Genomic DNA, 20,769 nt, shown 5'->3' on the forward strand with positions numbered 1-20,769 from the left:
CAAAGAAAGACTAGAAATCTAGTATAGCAATATAGCAGTTAGAAAATAATATGGATTAAGAAGAGCATTATAATTGCCTTGACTAAGCAATCAGAGTAATTTGAATATGAATCCAAGACTTACTATTTCCTATCCTTACTTTCTCCAGTGCAACTATTCTTTAAAATGATTTCCAAGTTTCCTGCAGTATTTCGGAATAAAGTTGTCAGGGGCCAACGAGTCGTGTGGTCTGAGCAAGTGCAGGAGGGAGAATCTTCCTAGGTTACTGACTGGCAACTGTACCAGCTTTTATGTCAATTTCATCACTTAGGTTGGCGACCCTACCTAAGTAATAGATTATGGGTGCCCGTAATCTGCGTAGTGGAAAGTGTAACTGGGACCTGTAGCTCTGTAGTACAGTAGCTCAGTAGCAGAGCACTTGCATTGCATAACGAAGCCCTCAGGTTCAAGCCTCAATGGCAGCTTCTCCAGGTAGGGCTAGGAATTTCCTCGGTTTGGAACCCAGGAGAGCCACTGCCAATCAGTGAAGACAAAACATAGGCTGTTTGCTATGTTCTTATATTCTCTTTATTTTTTTGGCAAGCCTTTACTGGGATCACTTTGACACATTCCAACATACTCTTGAAAACAACTCACTTGTGACGCTGCTCCTTTTACTATCTTATTAGGAATGAAGCTTTCTTTAACCCTACATCAGGTCCATATCATCTCCCAAGATCTCACATTAATTGCCACTGTGATTCACCAAACATTTCAATCAGTTGAACTTTTTCCATTATTGGCATCCATTTTGGTTCACCATGTGTTCTCTAATATTTGCCAGCTAAGTTCCTCAGGCCTAGAAGGCCCCAGGCTAGCTCGGGGCCACACACATACACCCTGTTCTTCTTTTCAGGGGAGCTTCTGCTCTACCATTTGGAAACAATGAAAAGCTACACATTTGGGAAAACCACAGACTGCAACACACAGCATGCCATTAAAAACTGCAGGTGGGCTATGCATTAGACAGCAGCTCCTTGTCAGTAGATTCTGTTCTTTTAGGCACCCCCCTGCCACACCCCTTTTTATTCACAGTTCCGTTTCAGAAGCATGCAACAGGCCCACTTCAGTTTGGAAGGTGGGTGCTCAAATGTAGAATGCTACCTGCACAGAGGAAAAACAGACACTCTGAAGGGAAGGCTGTTGGAGGCAACTGTTGAGTGGCCAAAATCACTTTAATAGAATTCAATATTGTGCAGCAGAGGAGAGAAAATAATCCCTTTGCCTGCCTAGCCTGCTTTACAGGGTAGTTATGACCAGTGCTTTTTTTTCTGGGGATACGCAGGGGTACGCATACCCCTAAACATTTTGTGAATCTTCGTACTTTTGTCCATTTACTGTATTTATTTTTCCCAATTTGAACTATAAAATGGTGATTTTCTTGAGTCAAAATGAGAGTACCCCTAAACATTTTTAAAGAAAAAAAGCACTGGTTGTGACGATAAAAATCAGAGAACCTCCATATACACCACCCTGAGCTCCCTGGAAGAAAAGGGATGTGAGGTTTATAGCCATGACTGCCTGCTCATAAGATTCTCTTGTGGCTGCCTGAAATGGACTTAAGATGAAGGAGGAAAGTCAGCTTTAAAATAAGAGTATACTGAAAAGCAAGTGAGCAATAGCCACTCTGAAGATCACGCTAATGATTTTTCAGCTAATTATTCTTCTCAGCAACACTATTCCCATTTAAAGGGGGGGGGGATGAATGAAATGGCTGTGAAGGTAGACTCCTGCCCAGCAGTTTCCTGGCACGACACAATTATATTCAAAATAATGGCACAATATGCTTGTAATACCAGCATGACTAAGGCACAAATGGCTTGTTTTAAAAACTCCTATACTATACAAGTTGACAGTGTCCTTTCATGTATTGCACACCCGCAGAGGTCTGGCACAGACATGTTTGCATGAAGGGATGCAACAAAGCATTCCTGCAACATGTGCAACGTCAATCTCCCAAAATATCACAGTGCCCAGTGAGGGTCCCTGCCCTCTCAGCAGCCATGGATGGCATAAGCCAACATCCATCTTCACATCATAATAAATGCACCTTGGCTTATCCAGAATTTTCCTCTCATTTTCTCTCTAGGAGCTGATTCCACACATAACTTCCACACATGACGCTAGCAGGTGAAATTATCCACTAAAAGGAAATGCTCTCCAAGCACAGAAGCTCCACTAGTGATGTGATTGAGAAAGGGGTGGCAGGGGAAGGGCTCCATATGCCAGCTCTACTTCAGCCTTTTCTCCTTGCTAACAGCCACCCTCCTCCTCCAAATAAGGCATCCGAAAGCGCAGTACAAACCTGCAAGCACTTACCCTGCTCATAGGCCTCCATCTCACTCTGGTCAAGGGTTTAAGAGCACCAAAAGGCAGAAGGTAATAGAGAATAGTCAGAGGCCAAGAACGGAGTTTCAGAGCGGGCCTAGACATACAGCTCAGCTGGCCCAACCTCCGCCTCAGGGCCAGCTGGGGAAATTGCAACCTGTAGGATCACACACACACACACACAAAAATGGTCAGCCAACTTGAGCACAGGCACTGATGACTCTCAAAAGTCAAGCACCTGGTCAATCAGAAGCACCTCTCTGTGGACACGGGAACATCTCTACCTACCACCTGCCCATCCACCCGCTCTTGCTCTTTCCCAAAAATTAAAGGCCAGGAATGAGTGTGAGAATGCACTTGTTACTCAGCAGTTGTTTCAGAAGGGAAGCGAGGCTGTCTTTAGGCTGACCTGCCTAAGCCACACTGTACTTTTTAGAACCACTCAATAAAAGGCTTTGCCCATAATCCACTAGAAAGAAAGCAAGGACACATTTGGAAAAGACAGAATACTCTCTAAAATATAATTCAGTGTGGACATGGAATTGTCTGCAGCAAAAGAGCTGTAATGGAGGATGGCAGAGAGGCATTATTACCAAGTAATGGAAGGTCTATCTTCCCACTGACGCTGTAGGATGAAACCAACATGGCCCCAGCCTTGTTCCCTGCTATTTGAGAACCTATATTTCTGTGGGGCTTGCAGTAATCATACCCAAACTACTACTGTGTACAAAAGAGCACAGAGGGGGTTTCCTGCCTTTCTTTTGGGGTCCCAAGGAAACTTTGTCAGGCAAATCTTAGTGAAGGAGCTGCTAAGGCTAAAAGTTACCAGCCAATAACAGGTCCTGCACAGAGCCAGGGATAGGATCCTACAGCAGCAGGGCTGCATGAAACCAGGAAAATGTTACATCCTGAGCCATCCAGGGAGACCAAAAGGTCTCGCCTAAAGCAGAACACACTTGCTACTAAGCACCAAAGATTCACTCCACTTCCAGGGTGGTTATAAGAATTCTAAGGTCTCAAATATAGAATAAATGTTCATAAATGTACAAGGCAAACACATACATAAGGATATAAACTACGTATCGGAAATAGTACAGGAGAGTACTCCTGAAGCCATTTTGACTCTCCCAAATTGACCTCAAATATTTCTCTGCAAGGAGGAAGGAAATGGGAAAAGCTTTCCAATTGTCTTTGGACTGGAGGGGCTTACACCTCCCTGAAAATACAGTCTGGCAAGTATCTGTTAAACTATCAATATGTGTAAGGGATTCAGGAACTAAAGTGTTTATCATCTCAAAGGAATGGCCAGGCTACCCAGAAAATATCAGGTATCCTGGCAGACAGGAGAGAAGCAGCACTCTCAAATTTCTGCTGGAGACCGCCTCCTTCTGTGATGTATGTATGATGTTTTGGGGGGTGGTCTTGGGTTACAGGGTAGGCAATTTCAAAAGTCTTTATAGGGGCTTGCACACCATTGTTCTAGGTCTCTCCTACCTCCTTGCAAGGAGGGGAGGGAACTCTGTTGCAACAGAAAAATAAAGATCTGCCTTGTTTTCTATGGATCTTGCCCCCATCAATTGATCTCTGACCGATCATGGACTTAGGGGACTCGGTCCCTTGGGGAGTTCGGCAGCAAAAGCCAATCCCCTTATTTTTCTTTCTCTAACAGTTCCCTGGGCCTTCATAAAGTCAAGGGGTTCTACACCTCTTGCCATGGGACTGAGGCCAGAGGAACCTCTCACTGGACAAAAGCAAAAAAAGATACGACTGGGAGAGACCAGCTCTGTTTTGATTATTCTTTCTGGACAGGTAATTCTCTGCTTTTCTGTTTTAAATTACCTGCATTTTTGGAACAACAACTGAATAAGCCTCCACTTGGCTGCAGCCACTGGCACTTCAATCTCCTTTGAGCCTAAAAGTGATCACTTGCTTAGCAGGCCTGTTCCTTGCCCACACACAGTCCACCCATATCAGGGAGAAAAGAAGAACCCACCCCTTTACTTCCTTCTAAGGAGGAAGCGGCAAGAGAGCCTATGGGACGCTTCCAAGCACACATTCTGGTCAGGGTCTGGACCCAGAGTGAAAATTGGGGAATAGGAGTGCTTTGGGGTCCTGATGAGGTCAACGAAGGCTCAAGCAATTCCCCACAAATAAGGGGCAGCCAGGTTTCCTTAGGGCCAAAGAAGAGTAAAGTTTACTAATCTTCAAAGGGAAGCTCGGCCTGGAGGGGGGAGGCTGTAATGGGGCCTCATGGATGCTGCTCAGCCTCCTCTCACTGGCTGGACCCACAGAGGGGAGCTCAAAGAAAAAGATGCCTCTCTCTTGCCTCCTTCTTCTTCCTCCATCTCCCCCCTTTCACTGCAGACAATCATGGGCCAATCCCCGCAGAGCTGCAGCTAGCTGTAAAGCATCCTTGCTTGCCCCCACATGGCCCTTCTTTTCCACACACACACCCAGCTGCTCTATTTCACTCTTGCCCCACTCCTCAAAAAGGCTTGGAAGGGGGAAAGGATGCCCAACTCCAGTGCAACACCCACTTTGACTGTCAATCAAGCGCATAAAGAGCTTGGGAGTAAATTGGGCCAAACAAAGGCTTTGCAGGCAGCTGCCACTCTTCCTCCCTCCCTTCCTCCCCTTCCTTCCCCCCTCCCCCTTCCTTCCAGCACCTTCTGACAAAGCAAAACATATGCTAGACTGTACCTGAAACGGGCTCTCCTATTTGGGGTGCCCCCACCTGGGCCCGGATTTTCCAGCTGCGGGTGCTGCTCCCCAGCACAGCTGCCGCTGCTGCCACCATTCCCTGAGCTCAGCCTCCGGACATGAATTCTAACTTTGTGAAGGTTGCAGCAAGAACGAGGAGGGTTAGATAAAGCTTTGCAGCATCTCACCATTTCCCTGAGTGCAGCTCTGGTCCCTGCAGGGCGCTTGACTGACACATCGTCCTCTTTCTCTCTCTCTCTCAATCTTTCTCTTCCTTCCTCCTCTCTTCTGCCTCTCTTTCCCTCACTCACTTCTGGGCACAAGAGGGAAAGGTGCGATGTCACGGCTCTCAATTTCCCCTGCCGCCGCTGCTGGCTGCCGGTCTTCCCTCCTCCGATCTGCCCCTGCCTCTTGCCCTCTTAGGACGGTCTCAGCTATTGCAAACAAACAAGCATTGTGTCACAGTCCGACATCCTCCTGCAGAGACAAAAGCAAGCCCTTCCCACATGCCAGCCCTGCGCTATGAGGCTCTGCTTCAGCCAGGGGCTGCCATTGGAGCCGGGCTCCGGCGCCAACGAATCTGGAGCTGCCTGCGAGGACTGATGCACTATTGTCAGAAGTGCAGCCCGCCAGCCCTGCACATCTCTCCCTATAGCCAGGCTGAATGCAAGCGAGCAGGCGGAGAGGGGGGAGGGGGGAGGGGAAGGGGAGGGGAAGGGAAGGGAAGGGGGAGGCAATCCCAGCTATGACTCTGCAGTGCAGCAACTCCATCTCCCTCAGTTGTGGGCTGCTGTTCAGTCAGGTCTGCATGCAGCACTCATGTTGCCAGAGAAACATCTCCTGTCCACATTGCCCAACCAAAGCACACACCACTCCAAGCAGGGAGGGAGCCTCCCATCGCAGACAAGAGGAATGCCCCCCACTGAGCCTGCAGGAGGCCCTCTATCGCATGCTGCACAGCTAGGAACAGATGGAGGCCACAGGAATCAGCCATCTCTTCCCCGAGAAATAGGCAGAGGCAAAATCTTAAACAGATTCTTAAAAAACAAAAACAAAAAAACTCAGGAGGCACATATTTATGAATATTCACAAGTGCATATTGTTCTTTCTCTCATTTCCCAAAGGCTGCACCTCAAAGCCTGTGACTACTCAGGTCATATTATAGACTAAACCTGGGCGGTAAGAGGAGGACTGACCAACCATGGAAGTTAAGAGGGCCAGAGGCACAGACCAGAATAAACCTACTTATATTGGACTTCACTCTCAAAGTAACAGCCAAGCAATGTAGAGTTGTTTAGTCAAGAAACAATGTTTAGTAAGAAAACCATTAACTTTGTTACTGGTCCCCCGGCACAGCCAAAATGCAGAAATATTTGCTTATTTTGGACAGGAAGTTGGTATAGAGAAGCAAGTCCTTATTTAACTAATGGCCACACAGATATTCCCTATTTCTTAAATTCATCCAACATGTACACTTGAACGCTGCCCATTATTTCAAGGAAGCTTATTTGCACATCAATACCAGTTAGCACCACATTTGAAGGCCATTGTTGTTGGACAAAACTAATGGCACCAGTTCCTCCTGCACAAGCCTCACTGTTGTGAATATGAGTTACACAAGAGCATTCATTTCTTACTGGTTTCTTCTGGTTTTCCATTAATTCTCAGCCTTTACCATTGCTTCAAATTTATAGAATTTGTGGTGACTACATTCTAAATTAGATTACTATTATCTTTCAATGCACATGTATCCCACCCCCTCCTTGCACCCTGCCAGTTTCCAGAGCAGCCTTTGCTGATTTGGTGTCCTCCAGATGTTTTAGAATACAAGTTCCATCAGCCCCAGCATCCTTGAATGGCTGTGCTGGGTGGGGCTGATGGGAGTTGCTGTCCAAAACATTTGAAGGGCACCAGGCTGCTCTAGAACATGATCTCCTTCTGCCTGCTAAGGCCCAAAGAAAGAAAGGGATCCAAGCAGGCAAAGGACCCAGCAGCACAACCACAAAGTTGGAACCCAAAGGCAGCATTTCAAAATCAGCAAAACTGCAGGGCTTTCCTGGGTCAATTGGCAATGGTTTGTTTAATATATCTCTGTCTATCAATTAACCTCTTCTTTTCCCCCGTTATATTTGCAAATAAAAAACAGGGTGGAGTGCACTTTTAAGGGCTCCATCTCCAGCTCAGCTCTCCAGCCTCCTCTCACCTAGGAAATGCACCCAGGCACTCCTAGAACACAATGACCACAGTGCCGTGTGCCACCCAACTGCTGGCACTGCTGTGTCTGGGGCAACAGCTGTAGCAACGGGCCTGGCAAGGAGTGATAGGCTTCCTTAGCCAGCAGCCACTGTAGCTGACCTGGGGGTAGCTTTTGAGGCCGCTGGGCTGCAGTCTCCGGGAGCCAGCCATGTCTGCTCAGGCTCAATGCCTACGGCGGTGCAGAAGAATGTTCCTTGCCAATACTCTGGGAATTTCTGTCATCTGCCTGCTCAGGTTGCCATGGCTTTCTGTTAAGCCAAGCAATACTTCTTTCACCAAGCTTCCAAGAAACACAGGCAATCCTTAAAGTGCTGGGGGGGGGGGGGCAACTGGACAAAAGAGTGGCTTGAATAATGGTGGCAAGATGACTTTCTCCCCTCCCCCTCGCATTCCAGACGGGCTGAGTCTGCTCTCCTGAGTCTCCCACACCGGGAATTTGTTCAGCAACCTTTTTTCATGCTGCCTTCGGAGATCACACCTCCGTATTTGCCTTCCATGCAGAAAAGGCCAGGGCAGATTGCAATCGTTACAAACAGAATATTCCACTTGGTGCTATTAAGAAGTCATTTCCAAATGTTTTCCCCTCATCAGTGGAGCAGTCTATGGACTGTTCCATAACCCCCATCTCTTCTGCCACACTGGAAACCACAGCCTTCCCCAACTCAATGCCTTCCAGATGTTTTAAACTACAACTTCCAGCAGCCCCAGCCAGCAAGGTTGCACTGGAGTAGGAAATATGGCTTTGTTGGCTGGGACATATGGAAGTTTTAGCCCCAAACATCTAGAGGACCCCACGCTCCTGGAAAGCATTACAGCCAAACATCCAGGAGGTTCCTTCACTTTGGCCTTAAAATGCAGAGGTCCTGCTCATTTCCATTGGGCTTACACAGGGGTAGTTCCTGCTGTTGCACTCTAGGGATCAGACCTACCTGTCATCCAATCTGCTGCTACCCTTAGCAACACCCAAAACCTACCACTTAAGGCAACTATCTCTAGGAAGGCCTGCCTCTGTTTTGAAGCAAAGCAGAACTGGGGATGACACTCAACTGCCTCGCTTCCTGAAAGGTCTTACTGAAACAGGCATTTACTGCTAGGTTTCTCTTCTGAGCTCCAAGTTGCTCTGCAGAAATGATCTGTCAATCTAGGGCAGTGTCTTAAATCAAATACTCTTTTTCATGATTATGGTATCCCTGCGTTTTCTAGCCATTCACTACTTCCACTGAATTTTTAACTTCACTAGAATATGGATGTAGAAACAGGCTTATATACAGCTGAGGAAAACATCTCATTCTTTGGATGAGAAGCAAAGAATGCAGTTCAATGGCCTGCTTCCAGAGTAAGTTAGCTGAACTTTGTTACCATTGAAATCAATGGGACTAGGGATTATTATTATTCATAATAATTACATTCATCAGTCACTTTACACAAAAGAGAAGGTCTCAAAGCAGATTAACAGTATATAATACAATACATAAAAGCTATTAAAAACAAATAAATGTAAAAACACCACAAAATACATAAAATGCTTTCCCAACACCACATCAATAAGGCCAAGTCCTAGACACCCAACTAAAATATGAGCAACTCTGTAGGAGAAAACTTTCTAAAGTCCTAGGAACCATTAAGTCATCAAGCACCTTTATCCATTGGTTTGAATGGGGCCTAACTTGGTCTGGATGCATCCCAATGGACCTGTTTATGAAGAATGGTAGATGCAGATCACAAGTAAACAAAGGTTGAAGGTCATGGCATCAGCTGAGCAGGGGCCAAGAGTGAGCTCCCAGTAGGAGACTACCTGCCATTCCCAGGGGCCATTATTTTTATTTTTATTTTATTATTTCCTACCTATATCATCCTTCATCTGGTGATCACAGGGTGGTGTGTGTGTGTGTGTGTGTGTGTGTGTGTGTGTATATATATATATATATATATATATATAGTAACAAAAAAACCCATTACCCTCTGCCAGTGTATTTCTAAGGCCCTTGAAAAAACATTCCATCCATGGGTAAGCAAATACTGGGCATCCTTGATTTGGAGGTGAAATGCTGAAATCACTGCCAAATGCTGCTTGAAGAGAAGAGACAGCCAAGGCTTCAGAATGCAAGTGAAGAATATCATCTAAGCAGGGCTGGCCACCCATTCAAAGCCCTCACCTGCCCCCCACCCCTGGTCTGTTCATAACCCCTGCAGCTGCAGGTTCCATTTCTTCAGTAAAGAAAAACAGAAAGGCAAAAAGATGGCTACCTGATTCACAAGAGAAAGAGAGAGACATGCAGGCTTCATAGAGTAGAAAGTTCCCCAGAGGAAGTGGCCAAAAGAGACGGAAGTGCTCAGTTCACCCCTTAAAGCTATGCTCAAAAAGAGAAACTCTCCCCTCTCAAGGCGAGAGCACCAGCTTGCAAGTCCCTGAAGAAAAACCATCATTATGCTCTTAAGGCAAAGTTTAGCTTTGCCTGGCCACATTTATTTCACTGCTTTTTTAAAGAATTAAATGTAGAGTAGAGTCTGTATTTCTGTTTTCTTATTAACACTGAAAATTCTTCTGACTTTTTCAACTGGAAGTTCCAGCTTCACCTTGATGCACCTCCTGGCCTTGCACTAATACCAAGTGGCTCTAAAAGGAGCTCTGGTCTCAAGTACTTCAGGAGCCAAAAAAAGCACAAAAGTCCTGCAGCCAGATTTTAAGCATCTCGCTTGCAACATCAGGTTGTACTTCGTGAACTTTGCTGCCACCTGGGAAAAGGGATAGAGTTTGCCAAGTACAGTCGTACCTTGGAAGTCGAACAGAATCCATTCCAGAAGTCTGTTCGACTTCCAAAACGTTTGAAAACCAAATCGCAGCTTCTGATTGGCTGCAGGAAACTCCTGCAGCCAATCGTAAGCCGCATCAGACACTCAGGTTCCAAAAGAACGTTTGCAAACCAGAACAATCACTTCTGGGTTTGCAACGTTTGGGAGCTAAAACGTCCGAGTTCCAGGGCCTTCGGGATCCAAGATACGACTGTACTCTTATCCACCTGACCCCCAAGATTGCAGTCTAAGAGGGCAACAGAGAGAAACACCCCAACATTCCATCTCATCAGAGCACTTTCTTGGAACTGACTGTTTTAAATGGAGAATAGATTTGTCAGTATTAGGTCTCAGTGTCATGTTTTTCCAGTCTTAAATTCAGTTTCTGTGGAAATTTGTGAATTTAAGAAAAAAAATCCTCATGGAAATTAATCAGCATTTTAGGGCAAATTTATCCTAATAAGCACCCTTTTAATGCAATTTTGACTAATATACATGTTTTTGCAAAGCAATTTCCCCTAATATAATGTATTTTTGTATGCTGTTTTCACAAATACTGTATATGCATTTTCATGCATACTTTACCCAAATATACAGTTGCACCTTGGTTGTCGAACAGAATCTGTTCTGGAAGCCCATTCGACTTCCGAAAACGTTTGACAACCAAGGCACGGCTTCCAATTGGCTGCAGGAGCTTCCTGCACTCAACTGGAAGCTGTGGAAGCCACGTAGGACGTTCCAAAGAACATTCACAAACTGGAACACTCACTTCTGTGTTTGTGGCGTTCCAGAGCCAAAACGTTTGAGTCGCAAGGCGTTTGAGAACCAAGGTACAACTGTATGCTTAAAAGAAACACAACTTATTGCTTGGCTGGGGAACTGCACTGTAATTCATTCAGTGTGGTGCAATTTTTAAAGGAAGGCCTTGTGTTTGTTTGCATATCTTTTCAGAAAGTGTGAATCTGGTAAATTTGCCTTTAAAAGTAAACTGAAGTGAATTTCTCCCTCACCCCTGGCTTTAAATTCACTCAAATATTCCAGTTCCACGACACTCACCACACCTCTGTAAACCCAAGAGAATGACCATCTTTTAGTCTACATACAAACAAAACTGTGGTAAAAGCTCCTGGCTAGACAGCCTTATTTTTTCCTCACTTTTGATTAATACTTTGGTGATTAAAAATTATGTATATTTACAGGGCGATATGCTGAATTATAACCAACTTAGATTCTGACTGCTCAAACAAGCAGATCTGGCAATCTTCACCTATTTATAAACAGCAGATTAATAAATGTGTTTCTTGGATGTAACACTTCAGGCTACAGATGGAGACTCACATGGCAGAATTCTCCTCTGTTAAGAACAATAATACTGTAATAGCAACAATATCCTTGCACATAGAAAGCTTACATGTCAGGAAGAATTGAAATGTTACTTTGCTTTGTGCAGGGAACTCCTGCAAAGAAAGGAGCATTCAGTTATCGAGACAGCACATGCTAAATCTGACCTAACAACGGAAACATAAATCATGCGTCTGACACAAATTGAAAGAAGTCACATGATTTTCCAGACAGCCTTCACCATGTGGCAGAGAATGGCAATGCAATTATGTATACATTCAACTGAAGGCAAACTTCTTGTTTTTATTAACTCTTTGTAAAAATTTGACAGTATACAAGTGCTGAAAGGGCTCTCTACTCTACCACTACTATAGGTCAGTGGCAAAACAGGTGCTTTGCACACAGGAAGTCCAAGGTTCAATCTCTCCAGCTATAGAAGGGTCAGGTTATGGGAAAGAATTATCTGTCTGCTGCTGGGGCTGCAGTCCAACAACATCTGAAGGGCACCAGGGTGGCTGCTTAAGAGGAATGCCACAGTCAGGGAAAATGAAATGCTACTTAAAGTTCTCCAATTATTCTGATGATGTTTTTATTTCTGAAATGGGAAGTACTGTATTTTTTCTTGTGTAAGACTAGGTTTTTTCCTTAAAAATAATGTCCAAATTTTGAGGGTGTCTTATACATGGATAGATCTCCCCCCATTTTCTTAAATCAGAGTCCCCCAAAATAGGAGGCATCTTATACAGGGGAGTGTCTTACAGATGGAAAAATGCGGTAGTTATTTCCATGTGAAAACCATAGAAATAACATTAGGAAATAACTTTCACTGACATCATCAGCACCCCCTTCACGGTCCTCACCCCATTTATTAAAATCACATTAAACAGATGCAATTATAATAAACAGGGGCACTATCTCTTAATATTATTATTGTAACAGAAGGAGAATGTGCACGTGCATTGTAGAAAGCAGTTTACATTATGTCAACTAAATATTTAACAAGCAATTAAATTCTCAAGCATATTCACAGGAAGAAAAAGCTTTCCGCAACTCACATCTTTGCATGCAAGACTGCCAAGATTTCCGCAACTCACATCTTTGCATGCAAGACTGCCAGGAAGCTGAAGCCCTGGTTCAAAACTAAAGCAACCTTGCCCAAATAGCTGTTTTTGGTAGAAACTCTTCCAGGCTAGATGTAAAGGATCACTGCTGTAGACTTAACACAGACCAAAAAATAATAATCTGAATAACAACCCCCACTTCTTTCTAAAAAACACACAAAAGGGCAAAAAATGCCCTGAGACCTCTGGGTATAGGGTGGTATACAAATTCAATTAATAATAATAATCACCACCACCATCTCATATTTAGACAGTGAGAAAGCTTGTAACAAGTAAGAGATAAATTATATACATCTCAACATGGAATCTGAAATTTTGCAATAACTGAAAAAATACCCGTTACTCATCCTCTCATGGAGTGCAGGCTCAGAACACCGGCTCAGTCTGGTACTTTCATTAAGAGATCAACAGAAAGTGGAAACTGCCTCTTTCAGCTGAAGTTTCAGTTACTTGGACTTGCAGGATGAGAACTCTTAAGGTTGTTCTATCTCTGTCATAAAACACAGATATCCCCCAAATGCCAGAATATGCCTCGTGCTTCTTTAAGAGGAGGCGGCAAGGCAGAAAGCCTAAGAGTGAGGAAGGAGGGGCGATAAAACTCATGATGATAACAAGGCACTCTGACTCCCACCAGTTGCTCACAGGCTCTGCCCAGCCTGTACAGAGTCCAGCAGGGGGCTGGGAAGCTGCTGATGAGTCATTAGGACTCTTACAAACCCCCAAAATATTTCAGGCTGAGGCTTGAAAAAGGAAGTTTGAAAAAGGAAGCCCTCTTGGTCTGAAAGAGCAGCTTTGGGAAAAGCACTAAATCGGTTTATAGGAAGTCCAAAGTACTTTCTACACACAGTGGATTAAAGAGCATCACACTTTTGTGTGGACTTTCTGAATAGTGTAATCATTTATCCTGAACTATTTTGGATGCTTTTTAAGGCTACAACCCAGTCATAAAAGAAACCCCATTAAAGAGGGGAAACTCAAAACTACCTCATCTTTCTATCCCAGGACTGTAATTAAAATTTTATTCACACAAAAAGACTCTCTACAGAGGAGAAACAGTAGAAAACAGTAGACCATGTGAATATATTTAGCTACCCGATCTTCAGAGGGCTCTCAAGCACTTTTGCAAGGGCAAAAGGTTGGGCGCTGTAGGCTGGGATGGTGACTGCCTTCCTCAAATCCTGGCTCCGCTGTACTGTCACCGGCTCCAACTGCAGACTGTTGTTACTCTAGCTCCTTTTATAAACCACTGTGGGAAGGGAGAGGGAGGGCAAGCCCCTCCTTCTGTCCACTGAGTCCCCTTTCTCACTGTTTCCAAGCTTAGCTGACTGGGGCACTTCTCCAGCTTTCAGACAAAAGGAACAATAACCACACTTCCCAGATCTTAACTCACATTCCTCCTCCACTTATCCCTACGCACTTCCAGGAAACATATTTAAACCAGCAACTCACAAGTTTGCAGTCGAAATTATCAGCCAGCCACAGCCATAAGCACTTGCTGATGCCAGGCACCAAATATACTCTTCCTCTCCCGACAAGCACAGACAGGGGTGGGCAGATTGTGCAAGCCTCTGCCCAGTAACCAGAAGAAGCCAGATGGTAGCATAGCAGCAGCTGCACCTTTTCCAGAAGGGGGTTTCCGCTGCATTTGTTTAGCAACTTTGTATTGTTTTGCCTGCTTTGTATTGTATTAGCAATCTGCTTTTTTAATCTATATTAATATATTATTTAATCTATATTATTGCTATAGTGCTTCATTTTGGTTTATTATAAGCTGCCTTGTGCCTTCTGCTTTGCAAATAAATGCATGGTAGAAATTTTATTGCAAACAAATAAAGCACTTAGTGAATTGTTTGATTAAGGAGGAATACCAATCTTGTTAAATAAATGAAAATATATAAATAAAACTTGGCAAAATTCTGGCAAAAAAATGTTGCCATAGCTAAATGTTTTGTAGCATTCCCCAATAGATTTTCTTTGTAGAAATGTCTCTGTTTTGCATATGTGCTCTTTGTAAGGATCACAGGAAGCTCTATTTACACAGAGACATATCATTGGGTCCCTCTACCTTAGTAGCTCTCCGGGGTTTCAATCGGGCTATTCCCAGCCCTACCTGGAAATGTTGCCATGGATTGTGCCCGATAACGTCTGCATGCAAAGCCAAGGCTCTGCCACTGAGCTACAGCCTTTCTCCATCAAAGGAAGCTAACTTTTACTGAGTCAGACCAGTTGATCCATCTAGGCCAGGGGTCGGCAAGGTTTACCACTCCTGGGCCGGTTCACTTCAGCGGACATCCCCATGGGCCGGATTGCGCGCGTACGTGAGCGCACCCGCCCACGATTTCCGGCGTCTGCGCAGACACGATTTCGGCATCTGGTTTAGCGCAGCGCGCGGGGACTCACCAAGCAGGCAGCTCGGTTCGGGGGCGGCTTGGGGGCCGGTTAAACGACCCCCGTGGGCTGCTTGTGGCCCATGGGCCTTAGGTCGCCTACCCCTGATCTAGGTCAGTACTGTCTTCATGATTTGCAGGGAGAATCAGATGGTGAGAGATGATATAATGCCTTCCCCAGCCAGGCTTTGATTCAAGAAGTTACCTTGAGGGCACTCCTCCCACAACCACCAATTCTACCTTGTAGGTCCTCCACCCCCTGAAGGACTGTGGGTTGTGAATTCTGCCTGTAGTTATTCCACAGAAGCCACGTGCCACAGGGTTGGGAATATTATATGTTTGCCAATAAGGCACCAAGTGGTTCCATCCTAAACAAACCACTACCACCCCATACAATTGCCCAGGCCTTGCTCCAAAACCCTTTGCTATGCCAAGTGATGCCATCAGCTATACAGAGCAGTGTCTTTAGTGTACGAGCTTTTCTGAGGGTTCTAGGTTCCTCTTCCCTCACAACTTTCTCAAAAGAATATAAAGCTTATTTATCCAGAGGGATATTAACTAGTGCTGGTTAACTACTTTGTGTTTTATTTGAGCTTGTGATTTTATACTATTTTTTCTTTAGGTGAGCTGCATTGGAAAAGCAGCATGCATTCTAAATACTGATGGACAAGTTTTGTTCATTCCAAAGTGGATTATAAAAGCAATGAGTGTTTCTAAGTCCTCAGTATTGCAAAGTTCTGAAAATCACAGATACCAGCATGCATACAGCAAAGGACTGGTACCTGTATGGGATCTGAACTGATTTGGTGTATGTGTTGTTGTTGCAAACATGTTTATGCGTGTGTAATTTGTTTTTATATATGCAATTGTTTCAAACTGTTGCACGTGTGTAACTGTTTTATATATGTTCATATTATATACTAAATCGCTTTGAGATGCCTCATGATAAGCGATTCATAAATGAAAATAAAATAAAAGAATAAAAACCACAACAATTCTTCACAATAATTTTAGCACAGCTTAACTTCTGTATCTCCGAGGAGATGACTCTAGGTTTTAAACGTTTGGGGTTCTTCTTCTCTCTCAACCGGCTAAATACTTATTTGCTCAAAAATGACTCAGAAGGTACAGAGTCAAAGACACGTGGCTTCTGTGGAATAACTACAGGCAGAATTTTAAAGAAGTCATTTTTTTTCCATTTAACACTATGTGGTTTCCTGAACAACCATTTCCTTATTTATACATTTATCTCTAGCTTTTCTTGCACTCAAAGTTGCTAACATTAGATAGCTGTTATTTTTCCACAGAAAAATGAAGCATTGGGGGGAAATTGTTTCAGAACATTTTCTGTATCACATCACTGCATCTAGCAATCTACCAATACTATTGTTTTACTGTACTTTTTATTCTTTTATATTCTGTTTTAATTATTTGTATGTACACCATCTGGAAATTTTGGGCTATGAGGCAGCAAAACTAATAACATTTGTTATTACATTTCCAAGTGTTCGAAATACACTTACAACAACCCTGTCCATTAAATTCACACTACAGATGGAGAAGGCTGCTTGCTGAGGCTACTTTTCACTCATTTTAACTATACGTACTGGCAATGCAGCCAGACTGACCCACATTACAGTTCATTCTGTACTGGCAGCAAACTTAGGCTCAGGAAAGGAGTCCCCGCTTGGGGTTTTCCATTGATTATTTTCTGAGTCAGGATCTCCAGCAGCAGGAGATATCATATTGCAACAGAGCCCACAGATGCAATTTGTACCCTTTCAGCAGAGTGTGCCATGTCATCAGAGTGGATCACTCATCAATGCATGCCACTCCCCTCCGCCAGGAAAGGCTACGTCAGTGAAGCGCCACTGGAGCTTCGTGTTTTTTAGGGCTGGTCAGGTGCCAAAGTATGGCCCATCACACTAAGGTTCCCTCTTCAGAGCTAGGAACGGCTAAGCTGCATGAACAGGCCAGGTTACACACCGCGTGCTCAGTGTCAGATGTCACTGTGAACTGGGGCTCCTCCAAAGTTCACAGAGTTCTCTTGGATTTTGGCAGCACCTTTTCTACCTGGGTTGTAGGCAGCATTCCCGTTATCTATTCTGAGCCCAATTGTGCAATAGTATTTGGTGTTTACATTTAAATGAAAATAAAATAGTGGGGAGCAGGGGAAACAACAAAAAGCTCAGCAAATTAACCCTCTCTCAGTAGCTGTATCTGAGCCTATGATGACCAGTGCATGCAGAGAATTTCACCCTATGCACACAGGAGAGCAAAAGTTACAGGGGTTCACTTATACAAGGAACTTGGTCTGAGGCAAACTGAAATGTCTTTTCATTTGCCCAAGTGTTGTAGATCTTTTGATTTTACCCATCATTATACCTGGCTGCTAAGGTTATCCCACTGCTGTTTTGTGCTGCTTTTATATGAATTTGTTGGTAACATTTCTAGTGTTTTTTATTGTTAGGCTCTAAATCAGTGAGGTATACAATGGTACCTTGGTTTACTAACTTAATTCGTTCCGGAAGTCCGTTCTTAAACCAAAGCGCTCTTAAACCAAGGCGTGCTTTCCCACAGCAGCGGGGGACTTAATTTACAAATGGAACACTCTCAACAGGAAGCGGAACATGTTCTGCTTCCAAGGCAAAGTTAACAAACTAAAACACCTACTTTCGGATTTGCAGCGTTCTTAATCCAAGTTGTTCATAAACTAACCTGTTCTTAAACCAAGGTACCACTGTAAATTCTCTTCATTACCTGAATAGTAAAAGAAGTTACTTTTGCTGTTGTTGCTCAATTTGCATTCTACCTTTCCAACAAATGGTACTCAAGGCAGCTAACAAACAACTGGAAGGGGCAGACAAATCTTTTATGCAGAATCCCCAGGTCTGCACCATACAGAAACAGCCATTCTGAAATGCAAAGACACAAAGCAGCCCACTAGAATGGCTAAGAGTCTCTTCATTAACAAAAAAGCAGGGAGCTTTTTCACACACCAAAAGAAAATATAAAATGAACAAGCTGCAACTCTCAAGGCGAAAAGCTGCTCTCATCCGGCCAAGTGTACACAAGCACATTCTTTGGTCAAGGCTTCCTTGTGTAAATCGATGTGGCAAGAATGCCGAGCTCTTTGGAGGAAAGGCTTCTTCTCCCTAAAGACCTCTAACCCCTTTGGACACAGCCTGTGAACACATTCAGGAAATGCTTTTTGGATTCTCGGCCTCCTGGCTACATGATAACATGTCTACCCAATGCAACCCGAGCCATCTTCATTCATCTAATTAAATGGAAGTAAATCCCCCTCTCATATTCACTGTGCGATCCAACTTTGGAAAAGCTGGAAGCAGAGCTCTATGTCAAAGCAAAAACGGGGAACTAGTGGCCCTTCTCCAGGCGTTGCTGGACTCTGCAACTCCCAGTAGCCCCAGCAGCAACATTTGGAAGGGCATAGGCTGTACTCCATCCCTGCCTTTAAAGCAGGCTTCCTCAAACTCGGCCCTCCCGATGTTTTGAGACCACAATTCCCATCATCCCTGACCACTGGTCCTGCTAGCTAGGGATCATGGGAGTTGTAGGCCAAAAACATCTGGAGGGCTGAGTTTGAGGAAGCCTGCTTTAAAGCAAGGTTGGTGCTTAACAACTTAATGCTGACACCTGCTGGGAATCAAATGGCCATCTGTCAGGGAATCTTAATTGTGTTTTCTGCATTGCAGAGGTTTGGACTCGATGACCCTTGGAATCCCTTCCAACTCCACAAATTCTATGATTCTATGACATACTTTCCATAAATTTATGTTGATCTCACAGTTTTGATCCAGACCAGCAATGGAGGCTCCAACAACTGGATGAGCTGACAGAACACAACTAATTTTTATTTGATGAAATTTTTGATGAAATTAGTGCCATGGCAGTCCTTGATTTCTTCCTGCTAGGACCGATACTGCTTCTCTGTGAAATTTGCCTCTTTTATACACTCTCACTCTGTGCACCCTTGCCACTTTGCAGCAAGCTCAAGTGCAATTTAAAATGTAACACCTTCCTACCAACACAAATAGGCTAGGCCTGTGTACTGGAGACTGAATCAAGGGGCGAGCCTCTCTCTCTTTCCCAGCAATCCATTCCTGTCCTGGTGATGGGCAGCTACACAACTCATTACCCATACAGAAGTGGGAAAAGCTCAGTCATTTGTGACCAAGGATACAAAAAAACCTGCAATGGGGGGGGGGGGGAGTGTCAGCAAAAATAGACTCCACTTTGAACAATCAAGCTTTTATATTTTTTGAGCCTCCCATTGTTGTAACAAACCGTTTGCAGCAAGAAGCAAGGCAGCCCCCCCCGCCCCGTTCTACTATTAATTTGGCAAACCATTCAATTCAGGGGTGCAATTAGGGGCCAGCCAAGCCGCAAGACTTGTCAGTAAACACTGCATTCCAACATCTTAGCACTTGATTTGAGGCTCTGAGGTGGGACACTTGATTTACAGGGCAGGAGGAAGCTATACAGAAATGTTAACATCAACAAAAGGAGCATTAACTATGACCTGTGTTCATCCCCCCCACCCCCACCCCCACCCCCACCCCACAAGAGCGAGATAATGGGCAGATGCAAAAGTGTAAAGGTTGGGTGCCAGCAGTTTTTAAAGCAAAAGGGGCATACCACATTTACACACCGTGGGGACCACTTGCAGAAACACAGAGAGAAATAGAAAACAGTCCCAGAAACATTCCTCAGCACCAACAGAACAAGCTGTTCTGCTCAAGGAGTCAACTACAGGACACAGAAGTCAGACCAGCAGGATCAAGAGGGTTGGCACAGCTCAGACCTTGTATTCAACACCTGCAGAGTCACTGGCTAAATACACACAGACACACAGCAGCATCAGAACTACAGACTACGCAGTTGCACTCCTTCATATCTAGTTCCTAATGAAATCAAGCCATCCCAAGTTCACTCATTTAATTGGCCACCCTAGAGCCCTGGTGAAGGAAAGCTCCATGTTGCGGGTACTACAACCACCGGTGACTACATTACCACTCATCCAGGTAAGAGACCCACACACAGAACCCCCTTTGCACTCATCACCCAAATGCTTTAAAGACCCCTCTCCTTCTGTGGTCCAGAAAAGGCCCTGACCATAAGTGGCTCTCCAGGGTTTCGGACTGCTGTCTTTCTCAGCCTTACTTGGAGAAGCAGGGAACTGAACCTAGGACCTTCTGTATTCAGAGCAGGTGCTCTACCCTGGAGCAATATGGCCCTCCCTCCTTATTGCTATCACACAGGGATTTTTTTAAAAGCCAGAACTCACCAGAACTCATTTCCAGCACCTCTCAACTGGGCACAATTGCCATTTTAAGAGAACCATGGAGGTGTTCATGGTGAGTTCCAGCACCTCTTTTACTAGAAAAATTTCATTGCTATCATCACTATTACAACTAAACCAAAATTCCACTAGTCATGACACCCCCAGGGAGCAAGATAAAAGGTGATAGGTGGGTCCAAAAAGAAAAAGAAGGGGGTGAGGCTGAATACTTATGAATGCATACTGGTGTTCTGCCCTTCCTCAAAGAAACTCAGAATGATGGTTACACCGCATAGCAGCCCTGGACTGGCACTCCTTGTCTTGCTCAAAGCCACTCAGCAAGCTGCAGAGCTGAGCAGGGAATTCAACTTGGGTTTCTCACACCCAAGACACAAAACTTTAGAGCCGCTGCACCACACCATTCATTTCATTTTACATTTGGCAAGTTCATGTTGTTTTTAGCAAGGGATGGTGAGACGTTTAAGAACATGGCATAAAAACT

The 20,769-nt window shown here is 44.4% G+C and overlaps 1 protein-coding gene across 6 annotated transcripts in view; it reads right to left on the reverse strand.

Annotated features, from left to right (window-relative positions):
• PISD (phosphatidylserine decarboxylase) overlaps positions 1-20,769 on the reverse strand; it is a 39,150-nt gene that overhangs the window by 8,293 nt on the left and 10,088 nt on the right. The window contains exons 1-4 of one of the 6 annotated variants that reach the window (XM_080986395.1): positions 13,671-13,786; positions 12,552-12,673; positions 5,256-5,501; positions 2,359-2,524 (exon numbers count right to left, since the gene is read on the reverse strand). The exons of 1 other annotated variant lie outside the window; for it this stretch is intronic. In XM_080986395.1, coding sequence (XP_080842521.1) covers positions 2,359-2,524; positions 5,256-5,305 — 216 coding nt within the window. In that variant the 5' untranslated portion in view covers positions 5,306-5,501; positions 12,552-12,673; positions 13,671-13,786. Of the gene's footprint in view, positions 1-2,358; positions 2,525-5,067; positions 5,741-12,551; positions 12,674-12,914; positions 13,025-13,670; positions 13,798-20,769 lie in introns of those variants that run through there. 4 more of the 6 variants (XM_080986396.1, XM_080986391.1, XM_080986392.1 and 1 more) reach the window with 4 other exon arrangements.

This window comes from Podarcis pityusensis, assembly GCF_964106645.2.
Source record: "Podarcis pityusensis genome assembly, chromosome: 16".
Taxonomy (NCBI): domain Eukaryota; kingdom Metazoa; phylum Chordata; class Lepidosauria; order Squamata; family Lacertidae; genus Podarcis; species Podarcis pityusensis.